We start from the raw sequence: 23506 nt of genomic DNA on the forward strand, positions 1-23506 counted from the left end.
AGTATTTTTTTTTTTTTTTTTAAGTTTTTTTTTTTTTTAAAGCCCCCCCCCCCCCCCCCCCTCAAGTTTCCTTTTCATCTTGAGCTCCATTATTGAATTGCTAGTACAGTTAACATTCTCGATATTGTGCTTTGAATAAACTCGTGAAGTAATCAAGAATATATTACTTTTTGTGGTCCCTTTACAATGTCGGGCACTTCAACTTTCTCGAACAATTTGAAAGCACTGTTTGTCACCTAACTTATAGCACTGTTTCATTTAGTCATCAATTCTTTTTTAAGTTTACCACTGAACTTTCATTTTGATTGACAAGTAGATAGAAGGCATAATCTAGCAAGTCTGGGAATTGTCTCGGAGAAGCTAACTGAGGATAACTTTAAAAGAAGTTGAGAATAAATTCTTTTTGAATAAACCAGTTCTGTGGACAACAATGTGAAGCACAGTGTTGGCCTTCCAAGAAGTTGAGAATAATTTCTTTTGGAAAACACCAGTTCTGTGGACAACATTGAGTGAAGTACATTGTTCGCCCCCAAAAAGTTAAGAATAATTACTTCGAAATACACCAGTTCTGTGGACAGCAAAGAAGAATAATGCACTAGTTCTATGGACAACATTGAGTGAAGCACATTGTTAGCCCTCCAAGAAGTTAAGAATAAATTCTTTGGAATACACCAGTTCTATGGACAGCAAAGAAGAATAATACACTAGTTCTGTGGACAACAATGTGAAGCACATTGTTGGCCCTCCAAGAAGTTAAGAATAATTTCCTTGGAATACACCAATTCTATGGACAACAATGTGAAGCACATTGTTGGCCCTCCAAGAAGTTAAGAATAATTTCCTTGGAATACACCAATTCTATGGACAACAAAGAAGAATAATATCCAGTTCTATGGACAACAATGTGAAGCACATTGTTGGCCCTCCAAGAAGTTGAGAGTAATTTCTGTTGGAATACACCAGTTCTGTGGACAGCAAAGAAGAGTAAAGAAAAGGAAAGAAGGTAAAAACTAAAAGTAAATAAATAAAAAATGTACCTTACTTAAGCATAGAGTAATTCTATATTATGCATCTATAAAGATTCATTGCCCTTCTTGATGATCATGGCATACTTACAAGTGTTATGCCAGTGAGAGAAGATGACAAAATTAAAGTCAATTAAGATGATTTTAATTTACTTTGCATGATTTGGTGTGTTTATAGTATTTTTTTTTTTTTTTATCAATTTTCCGTTTCATCTCGAGCTCTATTATTGAATTTCTAGTTCGTTTAACATTCTCAATATTGTGGTTTGAATAAAACTCGTGAAGTAATCAAGAATATATTACTTTTTGTGGTCCATTTACAATGCCGGGCACTTCAACTTTCTCGAACAATTTGAAAGCACTGGTTGTCACCCAACTTACATCACTGTTTCATTTAGTCATCAATTCTTTTTTAAGTTTATCACTGAACTTTCATTTTGATTGGCGAATGGATAGAAGGCATAATCTTGTTAGTCTTGGAATTGTGTCGGAGAAGCTAACTGAGGATAACTTTATAAGATGTTGAGAATAATTTCTTTAGGAATACACCAGTTCTGTGGACAACAATGTGAAGCACATTGTTGGCCCTTCAAGAAGTTGAGAATATTTTCTTTTGGAATACAACAGTTCTGTGGACAGCAAAGAAGAATAATACACCAGTTTTGTGGACAACATTGAGTGAAGCACATTATTGGCCTTCCAAAAAGTTAAGAATAATTTCTTTAGAATACACCAGTTCTGTGGACAGAAAAGAAGAATAATACACCAGTTCCGTGGACAACAATGTGAAGCATATTGTTGGCCCTCTAAGAAGTTCAGATTAATTTCTTTGGAATATAACAGTTTGGTGGACAGTAAAGAAGAATAATACATCAGTTATGTGGACAACAATGTGAAGCACATTGTTGGCCTCCCAAAAAGTTGAGAGTAATTTCTTTTGCAATACACCTGGACAACAAAGAAGAATAAAGAAAAGGAAAGAAGACAAAAAGTAAAAGTAAATAAATAAAAAATGTACCTTAAGCATAGAGTAAATTACGTCTATAATGACTGATTGCCCTTCTTGATGATCATATCATACTTCCAAGTGTTATCCTAGTGAGAGAAGATGACAAAATTAAAGTCAAGTCAGATTATTTTAATTTACTTTGCATGATTTGTTGTGTTCAGAGTTTTTTTCCCCTCAAATTTCCTTTTCATCTTGAGCTCTATTATTGAATTGCTAGTTCAATTAACATTCTCGATATTGTGCTTTGAATAAACTCTTGAAGTAATCAAGAATATATTACTTTTTGTGGTCCCTTTACAATGTCGGCCACTTCAAATTTCTCGAACAATTTGAAAGCACTGTTTGTCACCCAACTTATAGCACTGTTTCATTTAGTCATCAATTCTTTTTTGAGTTTATCTATGAACTTTCATTTTGATTGACGAACAGATAGAAGGCATAATCTAGTGGGTTTGGAAATTGTGCAGGAGAAGCTAACTGAGGATAACTTTATAAGAAGTTTAGAATAAATTCTTTTTGAATAAACTAGTTCTGTAGACAATAATGTGAAGCACGGTGTTGGCCTTCCAAGAAGTTGAGAATAATTTCTTTTAGAATACACCAGTTCTGTGGACAACATTGAGTTAAGCACATTGTTTGCCCCCAAAAATTTAAGAATAATTACTTTGGAATACACCAATTTTGTTGACAACAAAGAAGAATAATACACTAGTTCTATGGACAACATTGAGTGAAGCACATTGTTAGCCCTCCAAGAAGTTAAGAATAAATTCTTTGGAATACACCAGTTCTGTGGACAGCAAAGAAGAATAATACACCAGTTCTGTGGACAACAATGTGAAGCACATTGTTGGCCCTCCAAGAAGTTAAGAATAATTTCCTTGGAATACACCAATTCTATGGATAGCAAAGAAGAATAATACTCTAGTTCCGTGGACAACAATGTGAAGCACATTGTTGGCCCTTCAAGAAGTTGAGAGTAATTTCTGTTGGAATACACCAGTTCTGCGGACAGCAACGAAGAGTAAAGAAAAGGAAAGAAGATAAAAACTAAAAGTAAATAAGTAAAAAATGTACCTAACTTAAGCATAGAGTAATTCTATATTATGCATCTATAAAGATTGATTGCCCTTCTTGATGATCATAGCATACTTACAAGTGTTATCCCAATGAGAGAAGATGACAAAATTAAAGTCAAGTAAGATGATTTTAATTTACTTTGCATGATTTGGTGTGTTTATAGTGTTTTTTTTTCTCAATTTTCCTTTTCATCTTGAGCCCTATTATTGAATTTCTAGTTCATTTAACATTCTCGATATTGTGATTTGAATAAAACTCATGAAGTAATCAAGAATATATTACTTTTTGTGGTCCATTTACAATGCCGGGCACTTCAACTTTCTCGAACAATTTGAAAGCACTGCTTGTCACCCAACTTACATCACTGTTTCATTTAGTCATCAATTCTTTTTTAAGTTTATCACTGAACTTTCATTTTGATTGGCGAACAGATAGAAGGAAAAATCTAGTGGGTCTGGGAATTGTGTCGAAGAAGCTAACTGAGGATAACTATATAAGAAGTTGAGAATAATTTCTTTTGGAATACACCAGTTCTGTGGACAACAATGTGAAGCACATTGTTGGCCCTTCGAGAAGTTGAGAATAATTTCTTTTGGAATACAACAGTTCTGTGGACAGCAAAGAAGAATAATATACCAGTTCATTGGACAACATTGAGTGAAGAACATTGTTGGCCCTCCAAAAAGTTAAGAATAATTTCTTTGGAAAACAATAGTTCTATGGACAGAAAAGAAGAATAATACACCAGTTCTGTCGACAACAACGTGAAGCACATTGTTGGCCCTCCAAGAAGTTAAGAATAATTTTTTGGACAGTAAAGAAGAATAATACACCAGTTCTGTGGACAACAATGTGAAGCACATTGTTGGCCTCCCAACAAGTTGAGAGTAATTTCTTTTGGAATACACCTGGATAGCAAAGAAGAATAAAGAAAAGGAAAAAAGACAAAAAGTATAAGTAAATAAATAAAAAATGTACCTTACTTAAGCATAGAGTGAATTACGTCTATAAAGACTGATTGCCCTTCTTGATGATCATATCATACCTACAAGTGTTATCCTAGTGAGAGAAGATGACAAAATTAAAGTCAAGTAAGATGATTTTAGTTTACTTTGCATGATTTGGTGTGTTTATAGTTTTTTCCCTCAATTTTCCTTTTCATCTCAAGCACTATTATTGAATTTCTAGTTCAATTAACATTCTCAATATTGTGCTTTGAATAAACTCGTAAAGTAATCAAGAATATATTACTTTTTGTGGGCCCTTTACAATGCCGAGCACTTCAACTTTCTCGAACAATTTGAAAGCACTGTTTGTCACCCAACTTACAGCACTGTTTCATTTAGTCATCAATTCTTTTTTAAGTTTATAACTGAACTTTCATTTTGATTGGCGAACAGATAGAAGGCATAATCTAGTAGGTCTGGGAATTGTGTCAGAGAAGCTAACTAAGGATAACTTTATAAGCTGGAAAAATTGCTTGACAAATTATTTGGTTGGGAATGGGCTTTGGGGTGTTGTCTCTGCTCAGGAGATTGAACCAGATAAGACAAATAAACAAGAGCATGAAAAATGGAAGAAAAAGAATGCTTTGGCTTTGCATGCAATTCAACTTTCATGTGGACAAGCAATATATTCGAAGTTTAAAAATGCCGACATTAATGCTAACTACGTATGGACTCAGTTGGCAGAACAAGGAGATCATGACAAAGAAAGTCGAGTCGAAGATAATGGTAATTTCTCAATCTTTGTGATGAACTAGGCCGTCTAAAATTTTATTGTGTTATAAGAAATGTGAAATTGCACTATAGGTTCTCAATCATTAAAAATGAGTAAAGAACAATGTGGTGGTGCCAATCTTCTCTCTTATTTAGTGAAATCTGCATTTGACACAACTCCGTCACATTTAGGTTGACTTCATTGTTTGCAGGGTTGAGCGAGTACCTTGAATACGGGCCCTTATACGAGGCAATTGAAAAAGGTAATTGGCATGATATAGAAGGTTTCTTTCAGGAAAAGAAACTACCATTTACTGAAAGTGTTTCATCACACAAAGAGACAGCTCTACACATGGCAACTTTATCTGGACAGACTGAAATTGCGAAAAAACTTGTAAAATTGATGGGCCCAAAAGAGTTAGAATTGAAAAATGAACATGGAGCTACAACCTTATCTTTTGCTGCAATCTGTGGTGCGACAGAACTGGCTAAGGAAATGGTAAGCAAGAACGAAGAATTAGTTTCAATAGAAACTGCAGGCCAAGAATATGGGGAACTTCCTGTGATGGTGGCTGCATTGTATAGACAGAAGGGCATGGTTCATTATTTATACAATAAGACGCCAAAAGATGTGCTGAGTCCTGAAAAGGGTGCAAATGGAGTCACACTACTTAATTAACTTATTAGTGCTGATATTTATGGTAAGTGAATGCATAATGTGGAGTCTAATCATGCTCTATGAGGATAAAGCCCCTTGGGATATTGCCATGGAATTGTACCACGGGTGAGATGGCATATTAAGATTGGTAATGTTAAAATAATTTTTTGTCTAACTGCCAATCAGAGTTTGCTTAGTGTGAATTTAAAATTCCATGGCAATGTAGCATGATCGGCTCTCTGTTAATTTCGTCAATTGTAGATAAACGTAATAGTAATGCGTATACATAGGATTTTCAATTTTGTTGATGGTAGTTTTGTTTCACAACGTGCTTCTCCAATTGAGCATGAAACACTGAAAATTTCTGTTTGGATACAACTTATAATATGCTTAATAAACCTAGTTAAAGTCAAGCATTAATTTGAATCATTACTTTCAAAAATTTAGTGGGTCCCAGTACTATTCCTCTTTATAAATTGATTTATAAGTTTGTCAAATGGAGGCTATATGTTTTTTGATTTTGTTTTAGTAAAAGTTGCTATCGCAATTGAGATTTGGGCTTAATTCTCTAGAGATGTATACCTAATTCTAGCTATTTTGTTACTGTAGACGTTGCTTTGTTGCTATTGGAAAAGTATCCACAGTTGGGTGTTATCCCAGATGTTAATGACAATTACGCTCTCAAATTATTGGCTCAAAGGCCTTCTGCATTTCCTAGTGGGATTGAACTTTCATTTTGGGAAAAATTGATCTATTACTGTAAGTATGTAATTGGTCACCTGTTAATTTCATTCACAAACAATGTATCATAAGGGTACATTTAGATAAAGTTTAGGGGCTGTTTGATAGCCCTTTTTTTCTAGGGAAAATGGAAAACTACTTCTAACTTCTACGTTTGGCCTGTTTGATTGACAAAATTTTTCAAGGAACTCATTTTACACCTTTGGCCACCACGTCAACATTTTTCATCTTTTTCTTGAATTCAAATTCTCACCACAATGGTGAGAATTCGTTTTTTGGGTTACTGTAGCGATTTTTTAATTTTTTTTCATTTATTATTATTATTATTATTATTATTATTATTATTATTATTATTATTATTATTATTATTATTATTATTATTATTATTATTATTTTCTTTTACAATGGAAACAAATTCTAAGAATTATTGTAAAAAATTGTATCCCTTTAATTGACAATTTTCATGTAAAACAAAGCTAAACGAGCACCAAAAAATAGATGATTTTCTTATTATTTATATTTTTTTTATTTTTTGGCAATGGCAACAAATTTCATCCCCAATACCAGTAAATTCTATCCCTTTAATTGACAATTTTCGTGTTAAACAAAGTAAGATGAACATCAAAAAACACTTTTATTTTAACATTTTTCATGTGGAAAATTATATCAATCAAACACAATAATTTACAATTCCCAGGAAAACAATTTATAGGCAATTCAATTCCCTGAAATTTGTTTTCTTTCCACCCAAATTCCATCTTTGCAATCGAACGGATCCTTAGTTTCTTATTCGTACTGTCTACTACAATATACATATGTGCCATAAACTCACTTGTTGAATATGATCGTTTTGAAAAGTATTCCTTGTCTGAACTTTTTACACAAGGTGTAAGAGTACATGAAGAGCATGTAGAAATGCAAACATCAAGTACTAGTCATGATTACAACATTCAAATTCCTGAATCAAACGACGAAGATTTGGCAGGAATGATGGCACATGGTGGCCTAACTATAACTACTCGAGGTACATCAGATTATGTCACACTCCTCCCCTTTTTTTCAGGTTTTCTTCACACATCCTAAATTTAGTTTAGAGGTATAAATTAGGCGAGTATGACTCCTGAACCTTCACTAGCTCGGATCAGCCAGTGCATCCTATGCCTAAGCCTTTTTAAATTTATTTTGAGCATGTGGACCCATGTGTTAACGGTAGATTTGGGCTGGCTGCACCATGTCCTAGTCCGACTGTGCTTTCATGTGTCAAGTGGCCCTAGGCTTTGATAACCCACTACATTTTGACATCTCTAAATAAATTCTGGTTGTGCAGCTCTAGAGTTGGTACGCAAATTGGGTTGGGTGATATTGCGATCCATTGGTATGTATTATCTTCCTATATATATAGTTTCTGCTACACATGTGTACTGAAAATCAATTACACATGAAACGTTATTTAATATTATTTTTATTAATTTTCAGTTCCAGGGATCCGTTACATATACCGAAGGAAGTCAGTCCATGTCCAAGTTAGGAAATTCCTGAGGATTGTGTTTAAAAAAATGTTACAATTGAGCAAACCAGAGCTCGAAAAAATGGACTTGGATAAAATAATAAATGATGCCATAAAGAATGGAATTTTTGAATTGATAGATGAAATGATTAAATGTGCACCAGAAATTATATGGAGAAAAGATAAAAAAGGGAGAACAATTTTTTCGAATGCAATTATATCGCGTCAAGAGAAGATTTTTGGCCTCATATTTACTTTAGGAAAAGAGAAGTGTTTAATGGGAATGAGGTATGATATTTTTGGCAACAATTATTTACATCTTGCTGCAAAATTGTCTCCTCCTTCTCGACTTGATATTGTAACTGGAGCAGCACTACAAATGCAAAGGGAACTGCAATGGTTTAAGGTAATGTATTTTGCTCGGTTACATGAGTGTGTGTGTGTGTGTGTGTGTGTGTGAATGCATGTGTATGTATACCGTTATGATTGTTATTCGAGCCATTTCTTCTACAAACTTAAGCTGATGAAAGATATCATAAATTTATTTATTTGAAATTTATATTAAATGTGTTCCCTCTCTATAACACCTGCACAGTTCTCATAAATAGGTGACAATTATCGAAGACATAATTCACATAAATAAATTTATCTTTTTTCTGAAAGTTTAAACTTTAGATGAGATGATTCAATATGATATTATTGTGAAAATAATTAAAGGCATAATTCAAGTCTTGTCACCATCTATTTATGAAAAATTGTGCACTGATTTCGTCCCTAAAATTCACAATATTTTGTTTACTCTAATGCTACACATTCATCTAACTTATCTGAAATTGAATCGTCATTCTATGTTATTTCTTCCAATATGCAGGAAGTTGGGAGCATGGTACAACCCAAACTCAAAGAGGAACTAAACAGCCACAACAAAACACCGAAAGTTTTATTCACTGAAGAGCACGAGAGGTTAGCCAAAAAAGCCGAGGACTGGATGAAAAATACAGCAGGGTCAAGCATGATAGTGGCAACTCTAATTGCTGCTGTAATGTTCACAACAGCTTTCACAGTACCAGGTGGTAATAAAAATGACACAGGAATGCCAACAATGCTAGAAACTCAAAGGATTCCCTTCTTGATTTTCATGATTTCGAATGCCCTGTCGATGTTCAGTTCAAGTACATCACTGTTGATTTTCTTCGGAATTCTTACAGCGCGTTATGCAGAAGATGATTTTCTTAAGTCCTTACCGACAAAATTAATATCAGGACTGACGAGTTTGTTCCTTTCGATTGTTACCATGATGGTATCCTTTGGTTCTGCATTGTATTTGATCCTTCATGAGAATTTGTCTTGGGTCACGGTTCCTATCATCGTCCTTACAACGATTCCAATAGTTCTTTTCTCTATCTTGCAGTTTCCTCTCTTGATTGAGATGACCCAACGTACTTATGGAGCCGGGATATTTGATGAATATACGAAGAAATCCCGTTTTGCTAAGTTCAGAGCATGTTTGATAAGGAGGAATCCATTGAGGAACAAAAGACATTAAAAATTTTATAGGTCTTACTATAGAGTACTTTGAATAAGGTGTCCCAAATGTGTTGTTAGCTCATTTTGGTTTCTGTCATTTTAAGTAATGATGTATCCATGGTGTTTTTTCTTATGAACAATTCTTGTATTGGATCTAATTGAGTGTCTCGTAGAATTCCGTTGTTTGAAGAGTCATCTTGAATTCTTAGTATGTACAAATAGAAGCACATGTAGCAATATTTTGTAATGCAAATACGAAGTGAATTTTAGATTATATATCTCCAAATTATCTTGCCTTCAAACTGGTATTAAAGCCTTGAAAAAGAAAAAAAATAATGTCCATCAATCTTGTTTCTCTTGTGCCTCATTTTAATGGAAAAAAATTGATTAATATTTCATTCATCAACCATCCATAAATTTATTTATCCATAAATAAATCTAATCATTCAAATAAACGCATAAAACAACCCTAGGAATTGCTCAACTATAAAATCATGCAATAAATCAAGAATTAGAATTACAACACACGATTCTAGACCTATACTCTATTACCACTTTTTGAAAACTGGTCCGTTCGGATTAGGAAAAAAAAATAATTCAAAATAAGTTTAATAGACCAGATCTTTACTAGATTACAATGTGTTGCATTTCTAATTAATTGCCACATTAGTGTTTGGATGTTACACCTATTCTGAGCAATTAATTTCTTTATCTTCTGTCTTGAGGTTGATTGATTTGCAAGCTTTCAAATTAGATCCCATCGAATAATTACTCCTTCCTTGATCTACAAACTTCTAACACTGAGATCTTATCTCCAATCTTCTCCACAACCTGGTTGCACCTGATTTATGGAACCAATTATCGAATTCCTAATCCTCAAGAACTCACAAGAAAATATTATGATATGAAGAACTCTCAAGTAATGGAATTTGTTCTTTCACGGTCCATTAGATTTATTTATGTAGAACTAAATAGCCTTGTTCATTTATCCAACGCGATTGGGATTCAAATTATAAAGGAACCACGTTATATAAACAATAAAATTCCTTTTAGGACTTGTACAATCCCGAATTTTAACACATCAAGATCGTGTTCGCTTTTGATCAATGGCTGACTTTAGTAAAGTTTGACCTATTCAACTATGCAACCTGTCAATTCAATTATTACCATAATTAAATCAAAATTTTTATCTGAAGCTATCAAAGGCACCTAATTGGACCTATATAATTCAAGCTTCAGATTGTTTGGGCCCATTAACTCGGAAGAAAGATCAGAAAATAGAGAAATATTGCGAAATTCCAAGTTCTTGCAGTTCCCTCTCTTGATTGAGATGACATATCGGACTTATGGATTCAGGATATTCAATAAACCTAAGAAGAAATCCTATTTTGCTAAGTTCCGAGCATGTTTGGCTTGGTGGAATAAATAGTGTTTGCCACTATCGAGGAAGAAAATAAATTAAAGTCTTATCGATCATACTATATAGTACTATTGAATATGGTGTCCCAAATGTGCTCTTAGTTTATTTTGGTTTCCGTTGTCGTAATTGTTGATGTATCCATGGTGTTATTTCATATGAATTCCACTAGCTGAAATATTTTCCTTTTATCCACATGCCATTGATGAACTCTATTTCACCATTGTTGTGGCATTAAATTAGACTATTTGTGCCTATTCTGTTTGAATAAACTAGATTTGAACCTCACATATTCAATAATGATTCATGTATTGGATCTAGTCAGTGTCTCATAGAATTCCATAGTTTGAGGAGTCATCTTGAATTCTTAGTATGTATAAATAGACCCCTATGTTGCAGTGTTTTTTAAGGCAAAATAAGAAGTGAATTTTAGATTATATATCTCCAAATTATCTTGCCTTCAAACTGGTATTAGAGCCTTGAAAATAATAATAATAATAATAATAATAATAATAATAATAATCTTGTATTCCTTGTGCTTCATTTTAATGGAAAATTTTGATTATTATTTCATTCATCAACCATACATACATTTATCCATCCATGAATAAATCCAATCATTCAAATACACACAGAACAACTCTAGGAATCGCTCAACTATAAAATCATGCAATAAATCAATAAATAGAATTACAACACAAGACAATTTTAGACCTACACTTTAATACCACTTTTTGAACTGGTCACTAGGTTTAGGAAAAACAAAGAAAAAAATGAAAATAAGTCTAATGGACCAAATCTTCACTAAAATACTATGTGTTGCATTTCTAATTAATTGCCACAGAAGTGTTTCGAAGTTAAACCTATTCAAAGCAATCAATTTCTTTATCTTCTTGCATGAGGTTGATTGATTTGCAAGCTTTCTTCTTAATCCCAAAAGCTAGCTTAAGAGGTGATGCTTTCTTTTACACTTATAAACTAACCACCAGCTCTTTTCAGTTAAAAACAACAAAGAATTTGTAAAACTAGCAGTGATATATGAGATGAAATGGAAGGGCCAACTTAATTCTTCTGTGTATTACAATGGCTTTATATAGTAGAGCTTAGCATACAAAAATATGGAATACACTAAAGTTATGGAATATACAATTGTTATGATTGACAGAATTATGGAGAGGTCAATGGGATGCTGAGATCACATTGGAGGTGATTGTGGAATCCATACTGATATAGAAGGAGTAGTCTTGCATGGAGGAGATCAAGGAGTATTGTGATTGCTGCGATTGCTTGGTTTAACCCCCCCCCCCCCCGATAAAGTGATGGGGATGATCATCACCATCAGTTTGGACCGAAGTACACCAAAACGAGCGGTTGTTTTCCCCTTTGTGAAGATATCAGCAATCTGATCTTGGGTAAAATATATTACACCTGAATGTCTTTATTGAGGACCTTTTCTCGAATGAAGTGGTAGTTAATTTCCACGTGTTTCGTGCGGGCATGGAAAATGGGATTGGAGGCCAAGGCGATAGTGCCAATGTTATCACACCATAGTGTAGGAGTGTATGGTAGGAAGACACCAAGTTCCTTGAGGAGCATTCTTATCCAATAGAGTTCGGCTGTGGCGATGGCCATGCTTCTATATTCAGCTTCAGTGTTACTCTTGGAGACAATTGGTTGTTTCTTGGCAGACCATGATATCAAATTTTGACCCAGGAAAACTGCATATCCAGTGGTGTTGCGATGATCATCAGGATTACCGGCCCAATCTGAGTCACAAAAGGCTTGAAGAATAATTGATCCTAGAGTGAATAGTAGATCGATATCAATACTACACTTTAGATACCGAAGCACTCTTTTGACAACAGGGTAATGAGGTTCATGTGGGGAATGCATAAATTGGCACAATTGATTTACGGCATATGCAATATCCGGTCTAGAGAAAGTACAATATTGAAGTGCCCCAACCACTCTTCTATACTCTGTTGGATCAGACAATAAAGGACCTTCTATAGAAGATAACTTCGGACCAGATGTAGTAGGGACCCAAGGGGCTTTGCATCAGTCATCTTGGTGCTGTGTAGTAAATTTATTTTGTACTGGGCTTGACGAAGATGTAGGCCTTGAGAATCTCTTGATGCTTAAACACCTAAAAAGAAACTCAAATCTCCAAGATCTTTAACCATGAAGTTAGTTGATAGAGATTGAATAAAAGTGTTAATGGCATGTGAGCTTGATCTAGTAACTATAATGTCATCAACATATATCAACACAAATAGTTTCACAATCTCAGTAGTACAGACAAAAAGTGAGTAGTCAGCAGCTGATTCAACAAAGCCATACTCAAGTAGGTGTTGGGACAGTCATCTAAACCAAGCTTTCGGAGCTTGTTTAAGGCCATAAAGTGACTTAAGAAGCTTGCAAACATAATTAGGATGAGTCTCATCGAAAAAACCTCGTGGTTGTTCCATAAATATCTCTTCATCAAGATAGCCATGCAGAAAAGCATTTGAAATGTCTAATTGTTAAATAGGCCAATTAAATGAAATAGCCAAAGCTAACACAATGCAAATAGAAGTAGGTTTTACCATAGGAGAAAAAAGTGTCTGTGTATTCGACACCACACTGTTGATCAAAGCCTTTTGTGACCAAACGGGCTTTAAATTGTTCAATGCTTCCATTAGACAATCTCTTGATTTTATAGACCCATTTGTTGCGTACAACATGTTTACCATGTGGGCGAGGATAAAGTGACCAAGTCCCATTCACCATTAGTGCATCAAATTCCCATCCCATTGCTTCACGCCATGCTGGAGAGGCAACTGCTTATGTGTAATTGGATGGTTCAGTGTCAGTGATAATAGAGGAGAGTACTTGCAAGGGATACTTGGTCGTATAAAACATTGTAAAATTAGGAAAGGCCTTAGGTTTTGAGTTTCCAGTCATTGAGCGGGTTGTTGCCCGATTGGGGTGTGGGACAGGGATACGGAATTCATGTGAGATAATTTGTTCTATAAACTGGGTTTCAAGTTTTTCTGAATTTGGAGTTTCGAGGTCTTGGGTTTCAAATTGTAGTGGAGAAATGGGATTCGGGAAAAGGGCTTGTGACTGAGTGAGGGTCTCATGGGTACGTGACGCTATTGGGTCAATGGCAAGAGTTGGTGGAATAGGAATATCTGAAATTGAAAAAGGTGAAGGAGAAAGTATACCAATCAAGCTCGAGCTTGATGGCGTAGGAGAAGTTTGGACTTGACCCTTTGCACGAAAATGTTTTTAATCAAAAATTACATTTCGTGACACATAGACACGTCCTGTAGCTAGGTCAAGATAGTAGCTAGGTCAAGATAGTGGCAACCTCTTTGTTGACTGGCATATCCTATGAAAACACATACTTTGCTTCTAAAGGACAATTTATGAGGCTCATATGGTCTTAATAAAAGGAAATATGCGAAGGTGAGAGTATCGGGGAACGGTTTTATGGAGCATGTAAAAAGGTGTTAAATTATTTAAAACTTTTGTTGGAAGTCTATTTATTAAATATACTGATGTCAAGAATGCATCTGGCCAATATGTATGGGAAAGGTGCGGCTGAGCTAATAGGGTGAGACCCGTTTCAACAATGTGGCGATATTTTCTTTCGGCTATACCATTTTGTTGAGATGTGTGAGGACATGTTAAGCAATGAAAAAATACTGTTTTCTTGCAATTTTTTTTAAATTGGGTAGAGAGATATTCACGCCCATTATTTGTTTGAAATTGTTGAATTTTATAAGAAAAGATATTTTCGAAAAGTGCTTTGAATTGTTTGAAAATTCTGAAAACCTCATTTTTATAAATTAATGGGTAGAGCCAAGTGTAGCGAGAATAGTCATCAACAAAAATACCATAATATTTGGAACCACCAACCGAATACACAGGAGATGTCCATACATCAAAATGAATAAGAGATAAAGGACGTGAAGACTGACGACTAGACTCACTAAAGGGTAATTGTTTAGCTTTCCCTAGGGGACATGCTGAACAGAACCCTAATTTATTGGATGAAATAGAATTTACTTAGACTGAGACAATTGATTTAAAATAACTTGGGACGGGTGACCTAAACGATCATGCCAGATGTCCAATGTAGTAGAGACACCAACTTTAGTAGTAAAGCATGAAATTTTTGATAAACAAGATTTAGTGTCTGCAATTGCATAGATTCCATTCTTAACTTGCCTGTGAAGTAGGAGCCACCCCGTCTTGTTCTCCTTCACGCAAAAATCAGATCCAGTCAATACAAAATAGCTATTATTATCAAGGCAAAATCGATTAATAGAAATTAAATTGGAAGAGGCATTAGGACAATGAACTTGGTTAAGCGAAAAATTTGAATTGTTTGTTTTAAGAGACGTGGTACCTGTATTTTTAATCACTAGACCTGATCCATTGCCAACAGTAATGGTGTCCTTTCCAAAGTAGGGTTGCGATGAAGTGAGATTTGTTGTAGTATTAGTGATATGGGCATTGGCTCCACTGTCCGTGTACCACATCTATTGGGCATATGCAGAATTGCCTTTGGCAGCTATAGCAGCTAGTTCAGAAGGTGGGTGTCGGCCATGATAAGAAAAATCAAACCGGTGATAGCAATCTAGGGCCGTAGGCCCCTTTTTCCACATATTTGACATATGGGCTTGTTTTCAAGTGTAGGGGGCTGATTAGGTCCAGCATTCAGAGAGCCCACATGAGTTGGGTGAGTCGTATATGAAGGTAAATGGGCCTGAGTGGAGAAACCTGGGGACTTGGTTGGTTTCTTAACAAAGGATGATCCCTTGCTTCGGTTAGCAACAAAGGCAAAGGTCTCTGTTGAAGCAATGGGTTGATAAGCCTCCATGAGAGTTTCAAAGCTGAGATGTTTCGCTTGGAAATCCTCCAGGGTGAAGTCCTTTTCACGGGTGGCAGAATTGAAGGCGGTGATGAATGGAGCAAAGAGGGGTTTGAGACCAGTCAAGAGGTATGTGATGAGGTCCTACTCATCGACGGGTTTGCCGGCAGCTGACAATTGATCTAACAACAACCTTGTTTCTTCAATGTACACCAAACAGGTGTAGTTGCCTTGGAAAATTGTTTGAATTTGGCGCTTAAGGTGGACAATTCGGGAGCGAGAGGTAGAGGAGAAACGGGTTTGGAGGGAGTCCCAAATTTGCTTCGAGGTCTTCAGATTTAGGACGGTGGATACTAATTTCTCAGAGAGTGAGGCATAGAGCCAATAGAGAATGGCTGTGTCCGATTTGGACCAAGTGTCATAAGCCGGGTTAGCGGCATTGTTAGGGAGTATCTTGGGAGGAGTGGCGATAGAGCCGTCCACCATGCCAAGTTTATCATGGCTTTTTAAGAAAGCCAGAAACTGAATTCTCCAGGTAAGGTAGTTGGGTCCTTCGAGTTTGGGAAATTGTGGTATATTAGTGTTTGAAGTTGCCATTGGAAATTAGGAATTATGGTGCGGAAGCTGTTTTGGTAGGATCGAAATAGGTGTGAGCCTTGATGCTCTGATACCAAGTTAAAAGCAACAAAGAATTTGTAAAACTAGCAGTGATATATGAGATGAAATGGAAGGACCAACTTAATTCTTCTGTGTATTACAATGGCTTTATATAGTAGAGCTTAGTATATAAAAATATGGAATACACTAAAGCTATGGAATATACAATTGTTATGATTGATAGAATTGTGGAGAGATCAATGGGATGCTGAGATCACGTTGGAGGTGATTGTGGAATCCGTACTGATATGGAAGGAGTATTCTTGCATGGAGGAGATTGAGGAGTATTGTGATTGCTTGGTTTAACACTTTCACAATCGATGTGGGATAACCTCAATAATCTCTCCCTCATACATTGAGCCTTGTGGTAGACTAAACCCGTATCCACCTCACACATCCGGCCTGCGAGAGACCAAACACGTCTATCTCTCACACAAACCCGCATCTCTTATAACTATTGGACCTGAGACTTGTAGAAAAGCTGAGCTTTGATACCAGTGTTGGGTGGTATTAGGCATTCTCAACCCCAAAAATTAATTCAAGAAGTGAGGCTTAATTTCCTATACACTTATAAATTGACCACCAACCCCTTCCAAAATCGATATGGGACAACCTCGACAAGTTATTGTTCCTTCCTTGATCCACAAGGTTCTAACCCTTGGAATCTTCCGCAAAACCTCGTTGCACTTGATTTTTGGTCATTTTTCACGTCCAGTTATATATATATATATATAGACACACACACACACATAACTAAATAGCCTTGTTCATTGTTCCAACACGATTGGGATTCCAATTATAAAGAAAACTTGATAACCAAGTTATATTCCTAATAAAATTCCTTTTAAGACTTGGTCAAATTTTAATTCGTCAAGCTCGTCATTGCTTTTGATCAATGACTGACGTGAGTTAAAGTTTGACCCAATCAACTATGCGACCTGTTAATTCAATTATTACCATAATTAACTCCAAGTTTTTATTTGAAGCTATCAAAGGCACCTGATCGGACATATAGAATTCAAGCTTCCAATAGTTTGGTCCCAATAACTCCAATCCATATTGTCCGGTCCAATTATGAATCTACACTTATTCCGCCTAAGGCCCGCAATTTCACTCTTGAATTATATAGATTTGCATAAGCAATATTATCTCAAGCCTCCATAGTTATATCCTTATGACTTGCTATCAATATGTTCGACGGACATTTAAGAGTTGGTGCAGGATCAAAATGAACTTTTTCTCTTTTAATTACTATTTCACTTAAGCTATCATTTTCTTCAACGGTTTCTTTGCGAGCACATCGTGGGATTATTCGGGCATCTGCAAATGGTGTGTTCAGATTAAACAACCCACAAGAAAATACTTAAGTTGGTTCATTAGCATATTTGAATAGGGGCGGTATCAAAAAGTAATATCTGTTCATTTGTTTTCAGCTCCAAATTTATTGAGATGTTTGACCATAGATCTTACTCATTGGCACATCAAACATAAAAGTTCACAAATAGCAAACACTACCTCTGTTTCAAATTCTGTTAATCTATAAAATAGTTATTTAGAGTTCAATTTTTTGCACGATCATTCAAAAGACTTAAAATCTATCAAGATGTCCTATCTATGTTATGAATCCTGATATCGTCTCGCCACGATCAAGACAAATCGTGAATTCCAAGTAGCCGATCCTATGACCTTACTAGAACAAAGTATTAATCTTTGCTCCTCCGTCTAGGATAATTAATTCCCAATCAATATACAAATTGTGCATGGCTATACTTTTTAACAAACACAAGTACCCTATTTCTATATCATCCATCAATGGAAGACACTCAGTTAAATGTTCAATAAATGCATCAATTTGTTTAAGACACAAACAAATAATAAAAAAATATTTATCATTCAAAATTTTCGACTATTACAGTAAAATTCTAATATATTTTGGGTACGTATCCCTACGTAAATATTCCAAGATGTTGAATTCGAGTAACATATGGGTTTATGATTCGGGGTTTTAACAGCATTGATGTGCATGGGTTGGCTTTCCATTGCAGGACTATTAAGAGAGAGAAGAAAGCATAAAAAATTCAACTCAAAATCAAATTCTGGAGTTCATTATTCGTCATATTATGTGAGAGAATCCAGGATTAATTAGTCGGGTACCTTTTAGGCATAAACCATATATCTTTGAGAGATCGCATTTTTTTGGGTTGGTAGTAATGGAATGCTTACAAGTTCTTTTTTTAAAGAGGACTTTGACAATACACGGAACCCAAAAAACTAAAAATGGAAGGTCAAAAGACAATTATTTATTTATTTATATTTTTTTTAATGAGGAAAACAAAGAGATGATGAACCTTGCCTTTAAATTTGCATATTTATGTACAATACATTACCTTAAAAGACCAATTCGAGTACGTTGTTGTGTTGATGTTCTTGGGAATTCTTACTGCACGTTATATAGAAGAAAATTTTCTCAAGTCCTTACCAGCGAAATTAATATTAGGATTGATGTGTTTGTTCCTTTCGACTGTTCCCATTATTGGATCCTTTGGTTTTGCATTGTATTTGGTTCTTCATATTAAGTTATCTTGGGTTACCGTTCCTATCATCGTCCTTACAATTATTCAAATAGTTATTTTCTCCATCTTGTAGTTTCCTCTCTTGATTGAGATGACAAATCGGTCTTGCGGCTTTGGGATATTCAATAAACCTAAGAAGAAAGTCTACCATTGCTTCCACTCACGTTTGATATGGTGGAATAGATAGTATTTGATGCTATTGCAGAAGAAAAAGAAATTAAAATCTTATCAATCATACTATAAAGTACAATTGAATAAAACATCCTATTGTGCTCTTCTTTCATTTTGGTTTCTATCATTTTAAATGTTTAAGATATATTCATGGTGTTTTTTTCATAGAGAGCTGCTGGACTACCAAGCCCCTTTCTCATAGGGGTCTTACAGGCCCTCACACAAAAGCAGGTGGTGTCGGTATTTTTGTAATTTTTTATTACAATTGGGTCTGACCTGCGGCCCACCTCATTGTGAGGAGCCTGTACAAGGCTTGTAAGCATCAGCCTGATAGAGCAGCATTCTTCTTTTTCATATGAATTCCATTGATTAACTCTGTTTCGTGGCATTTAATTAGACGATATGTGCCTATTCACCCAAGGAATAGAGGGTTTCTTTGTAATTGTTTGTACTTTTCTTTTCGTGTTTTTGTTATTGTTGGATTTTGATACCCAATAAATTCGAGTGATGATATTAAAACGATATACCTTAGCAATTGGCTCGATCAGAAAACAACCTGGGCCATTCGAAGCAACTTACTTAATTAAGATTGCTCGTGGCCCAAGACTTTAGTTGGCCCATGTGAGTGTTAGCCCAATTGGTGGTGACATCAGAGTGAGCCCATTTTGCATTTGGATGGTTGGCCCATTTTGTGGTGAGTTGAGACTTTGGTTGTTAGCCCATTTACATGTTTGGAGGGTAACCTAATTGAAGGCATTATATCCATCCTATGCAGCCGGGTGTTTTGTAGGTTAATTTGGCGTAGTGGAGAGAAAACATGAGGCAGCCGTCTGGAGGGGGAAATTGGAGTTCAACCATTACTTCTTCTATTCTCTTCCTCCTTTGTTGGTGCAAGTTGTTCACCATGTGAGGGTGGGTGTGTGCAATAGAGGCAAGAGAAATAGGTAGCAGTTATGGGAGATTTTGTGTTCAACCATTGCTACCCTTTTCTTCTCCATCCCTTTGTGATATTGCTACAACCACCATTGTATCTTCACCTCTAACTAAGCCTATGTTGTTTCGGACATAGAACTTTGGAGATGCCAATAAAATTATAATAAAAGTACCAAAATGCTCGTTAGCTTATAAAACGAGGATAGTAGGTGCAATTTTCCTCTTTTAAAAGTTCATGTTGCATGTGTCATTAAATTAGTTGATAGCGTGAACGTTAGATAGAGCTAAGAGAAATCTTCAAAGAAATGAGGCAATAACACCTTTCACCGGTTCATGTTGACCTCGAAATGAGATTAATAATTTTTTTTCACTATCTAGAATTTTCTCCTTCTGGTTTATGATCAAGCAAGAGCAAGAAAAGAAAATGAGATTAATAATTTTTTCTCACCTATCTAGAATTTTCTCCTCCTGGTTTTATGATCAAGCAAGAGCAAGAAAAGAAAATGCTATTTAAAAGGAGAATATTTTGATATTGCATTCCTTTCTTTGTCGCCAATTATGTTATTTATAGGTTTCTAATGAGGTGTTAGAGTTAATTAAGTCACTTTCACAAATGACGTGGCAATCATTCATTAGTTGACTTCTAACTAAATTTGCTAGCTTTTCACATTTTATTCACGAGTCTGTATATTTCTCATTCATTGGCTCTGAAACCATACTTTATATTTTTACTCACTTGTTTTGGTAATGGTTATTGTTGTGGAATATATAATGAAACTAGTTAAAGAATATTTGCTCACTTATGTTATCTTGAGTTTGCATTGGTATGCCTTGAAAACGTTTGCAGGTAGAAATATAGGTTCTCTGCTAATCCTTTGTAAATTTTAATTACAACAAATATCTTCAATGTTAGAATCTAATGATTTATATTAAGTTTTAGACTTTATTTAATTTCTACGACAAATATTTAATTATTTTAGAATTTATTTTGATATTATGAGCCTTTAAAAATTATTGTGACAAACAAGCCTACAACATGGCTTGTTTTGTGAGGTTTAATTGATTCCGAGTGAAATAAGGTCGGATGATTAACAAATGATCCTCGAAGTTCAAGCTTAGGTATTTTTGTTAAGTGCTGAGCTTGTGAACTTAAGGCAGGGATTTTAATACTAAAAATACCTAAGGATATTCCACTCACCAATGGCAGTTGATGTATGGCATGATGAAGAGATGTGTAATGATTACTATATTTCTTTACAAATATCAATGGGGATGTTGCATACTTCAAGGTACGTAGGGTGTTAAGGGTGAGCACGGTTCGATTTGGACGATTTGAAAAGTTTCAAACCAAATCATTTAAAGCGGTTTGAAATTTCCAAACCAAACCAAACCACTTCAATTTCTAAACCAAATCAATCCAAACCATTTTTTTGGTTCGATTCGATTTAAAACCACAGTTTAACAATGAAAAAATTTATATTAAATAAGTTAAATCGTAAATATTAGTCTAAAATTTCACATTAAAACATAAGTTGTATTATTAAAAAAATTACACATCAAAATGATATAATTATAATCATTATAATGCAACAACATGATATAAATATTTTAAACTCTTAAACAATACTAATGGCATCCATTTACAATTGTAATACACGATTCATTCTTTTCATAAATATAAAAAATATAGCATATGAATTCATTGATTATAATTAAATGATATAAAATAACTAATACAAGAAAATGAATAAAAAATAAAATACAATAAGACCTAGTTACTATGACTTTTTGTGAATCATTCAATGCTTCTACTCCATCCAAATATTAGGAATTACTTTAAGGAGACCCGATAATTATTAGAACAAAACAACATAACTACCAATAAAAACATAGAAAAAGATTACAAAAAAAAAATAAAAAAATTAGGATAATCTGACTTGAATTTAGGTAAAATTTAAGAAAATTATTAGTAGAAGGAAATGAAATGTGCAAGTTTGAATTAAAATCTAGATTTAATTGTCGGTTCAATTATAATGGAGAATCGATAAATAGGGTTTAGTAGCAATTGTTCAACACTTTACCCAATTTAATGATTTTATACTCATAACTGCTGACTAATGTGTATATGGATATAATTTAATTAATTAATTAAGATGTAAAATTGTCAAATTGAGTTCAATTGAATTATGACTAATATAGATATATCTTTTTAACTGAAATGTGTTAAATTTTAATTGGGTTAAATAAAATTTAGACTAATTTATTTTCAAATTTTTTTGATAATCAGTTTTGTGGTTTGAAACGATTTGCAAATATTGAAACCTAAACCAAACCACTTCGAAACAGTTTGGTTTGGTTCAAAACCTAAACGTTGACGGATTCACGTGGAACTAAACCAACAATTTCAAAAAAAAAAAAACGATTTTGGTTCAATTTTGTAGTTTCGTTGTCCAGCCCTAGGCTGTACTCATTTAATTCACGTGTTATTGACACATGATTAGATTTGTTCCTTTGAATTATTCTAGGCACCTTCTTTTTTTTATCCAATGGCTTGTTCCCTCGAAGATTAAGATCAAACTTGACATGATCCAATGCTAATATCTTTCATCAGAAAATATAAATATAACACCTCTATTATTTGTTACGAGTACTTATTCTTTAAAAACTTCTATTTTCTTTTTTTCATTCGTTGCTATCACGTTGCAGATGATATGGTGATTCTGGTGATTATTATTTGCTCCTTAAAAATCCTTCGAATCCTTTTTACGTACATATTTTGTGCTTTTGCTTCTTCTCGTATACTATTTTTCCTCTATTCGTCATTTAGTGTAACCTGGTAAACTTTTATCTAAATTTTTTTAGGAAATTGATTCTGTAAAATGTCTTTCCAAAATAGATCCTAAGTGTCAAAGCTACTTGTTCTATATTTAGGGATGATGGAGCAGACTGTCAGGGCCGGACCTGTGTTGTACAGGGCCTGAGGGGAAATTTAGATTTTGGGCCCATAAATCATAGCAAGCAATTAATTTTTTTCATTTATAAGAGATTTAAGAAATTAAATTTGTCAACATAAAATCAAAAAAATGAAATATTCAAAATATGTATATTATAATCAAATAACAACATGAAAATGTTCTAAAAGATCACTTAAATACAACTCGTCTTGTAGTTTTCGAGGGAAAAATATCGATCAATTTTGTATAGTCGAGTTGTTCAACCATTTCTTTTTCAGTTGATAACATGGCTAAACCATTCAATCTTTGCTGTGACATAGTTGATCGGATATAAGTCTTGATCAATTTCAACTTGGAAAAACTTCATTCTACTGATGCAACTGTAACTGGGATGGTGAGCAAAATCTTGTAAGCAATGCAAGCATTCGAAAAACAACCATTCATTTTCTTCAAGTAATGTAGCACATTAATTACTCTTTTTGTTTCGCTAGTTAAATAGCACCTCAAGACGATCAACTCTGAACATAAATCATCACCTATAATGTCTGAATGTCCATTATGTTCTAAATACTAATCAAGATTCATACAAGATTTTAGCAAACTGTCAACTTGCATACTCTTTAATCTATCCAAGTTAAACAAAAATCCAAATATCTCTTCATAATGTGTAAATTG

General features: G+C 34.4%; 2 protein-coding genes across 3 annotated transcripts in view; both read left to right on the top strand.

Moving 5' to 3' along the window:
* The window catches only part of LOC111371870, a 6293-nt gene extending 782 nt beyond the window's left edge, over nt 1–5511 (top strand). Inside the window, exons 2-3 of the mRNA XM_022994033.1 lie at nt 4515–4847; nt 5045–5511. Of these exons, the coding sequence (XP_022849801.1) occupies nt 4515–4847; nt 5045–5511 (800 nt within the window). The remainder of the gene's footprint in view (nt 1–4514; nt 4848–5044) is intronic.
* On the top strand, nt 2106–9539 carry LOC111410093 (ankyrin repeat-containing protein NPR4-like). Of its 2 annotated transcripts, XM_023040295.1 has the most exons (8): nt 2106–2152; nt 4515–4847; nt 5045–5533; nt 6100–6249; nt 7118–7255; nt 7559–7606; nt 7708–8144; nt 8610–9539. In XM_023040295.1, the coding sequence occupies exons 5-8, from the start codon at nt 7147–7149 to the stop codon at nt 9282–9284; spliced, it is 1269 nt and encodes a 422-aa protein (XP_022896063.1). In that variant the 5' UTR covers nt 2106–2152; nt 4515–4847; nt 5045–5533; nt 6100–6249; nt 7118–7146; the 3' UTR covers nt 9285–9539. The 2 variants fall into 2 exon arrangements, with proteins under 2 accessions (XP_022896063.1, XP_022896055.1); XM_023040287.1 differs by lacking the exon at nt 2106–2152 and adding an exon at nt 3612–4205 and having other exon boundaries at nt 5045–6249.
* The last annotated feature ends 13967 nt before the right edge of the window (nt 9540–23506 follow it).

This window comes from Olea europaea, chromosome 2, assembly GCF_002742605.1.
Source record: "Olea europaea var. sylvestris chromosome 2, O_europaea_v1, whole genome shotgun sequence".
Taxonomy (NCBI): Eukaryota; Viridiplantae; Streptophyta; class Magnoliopsida; order Lamiales; family Oleaceae; genus Olea; species Olea europaea.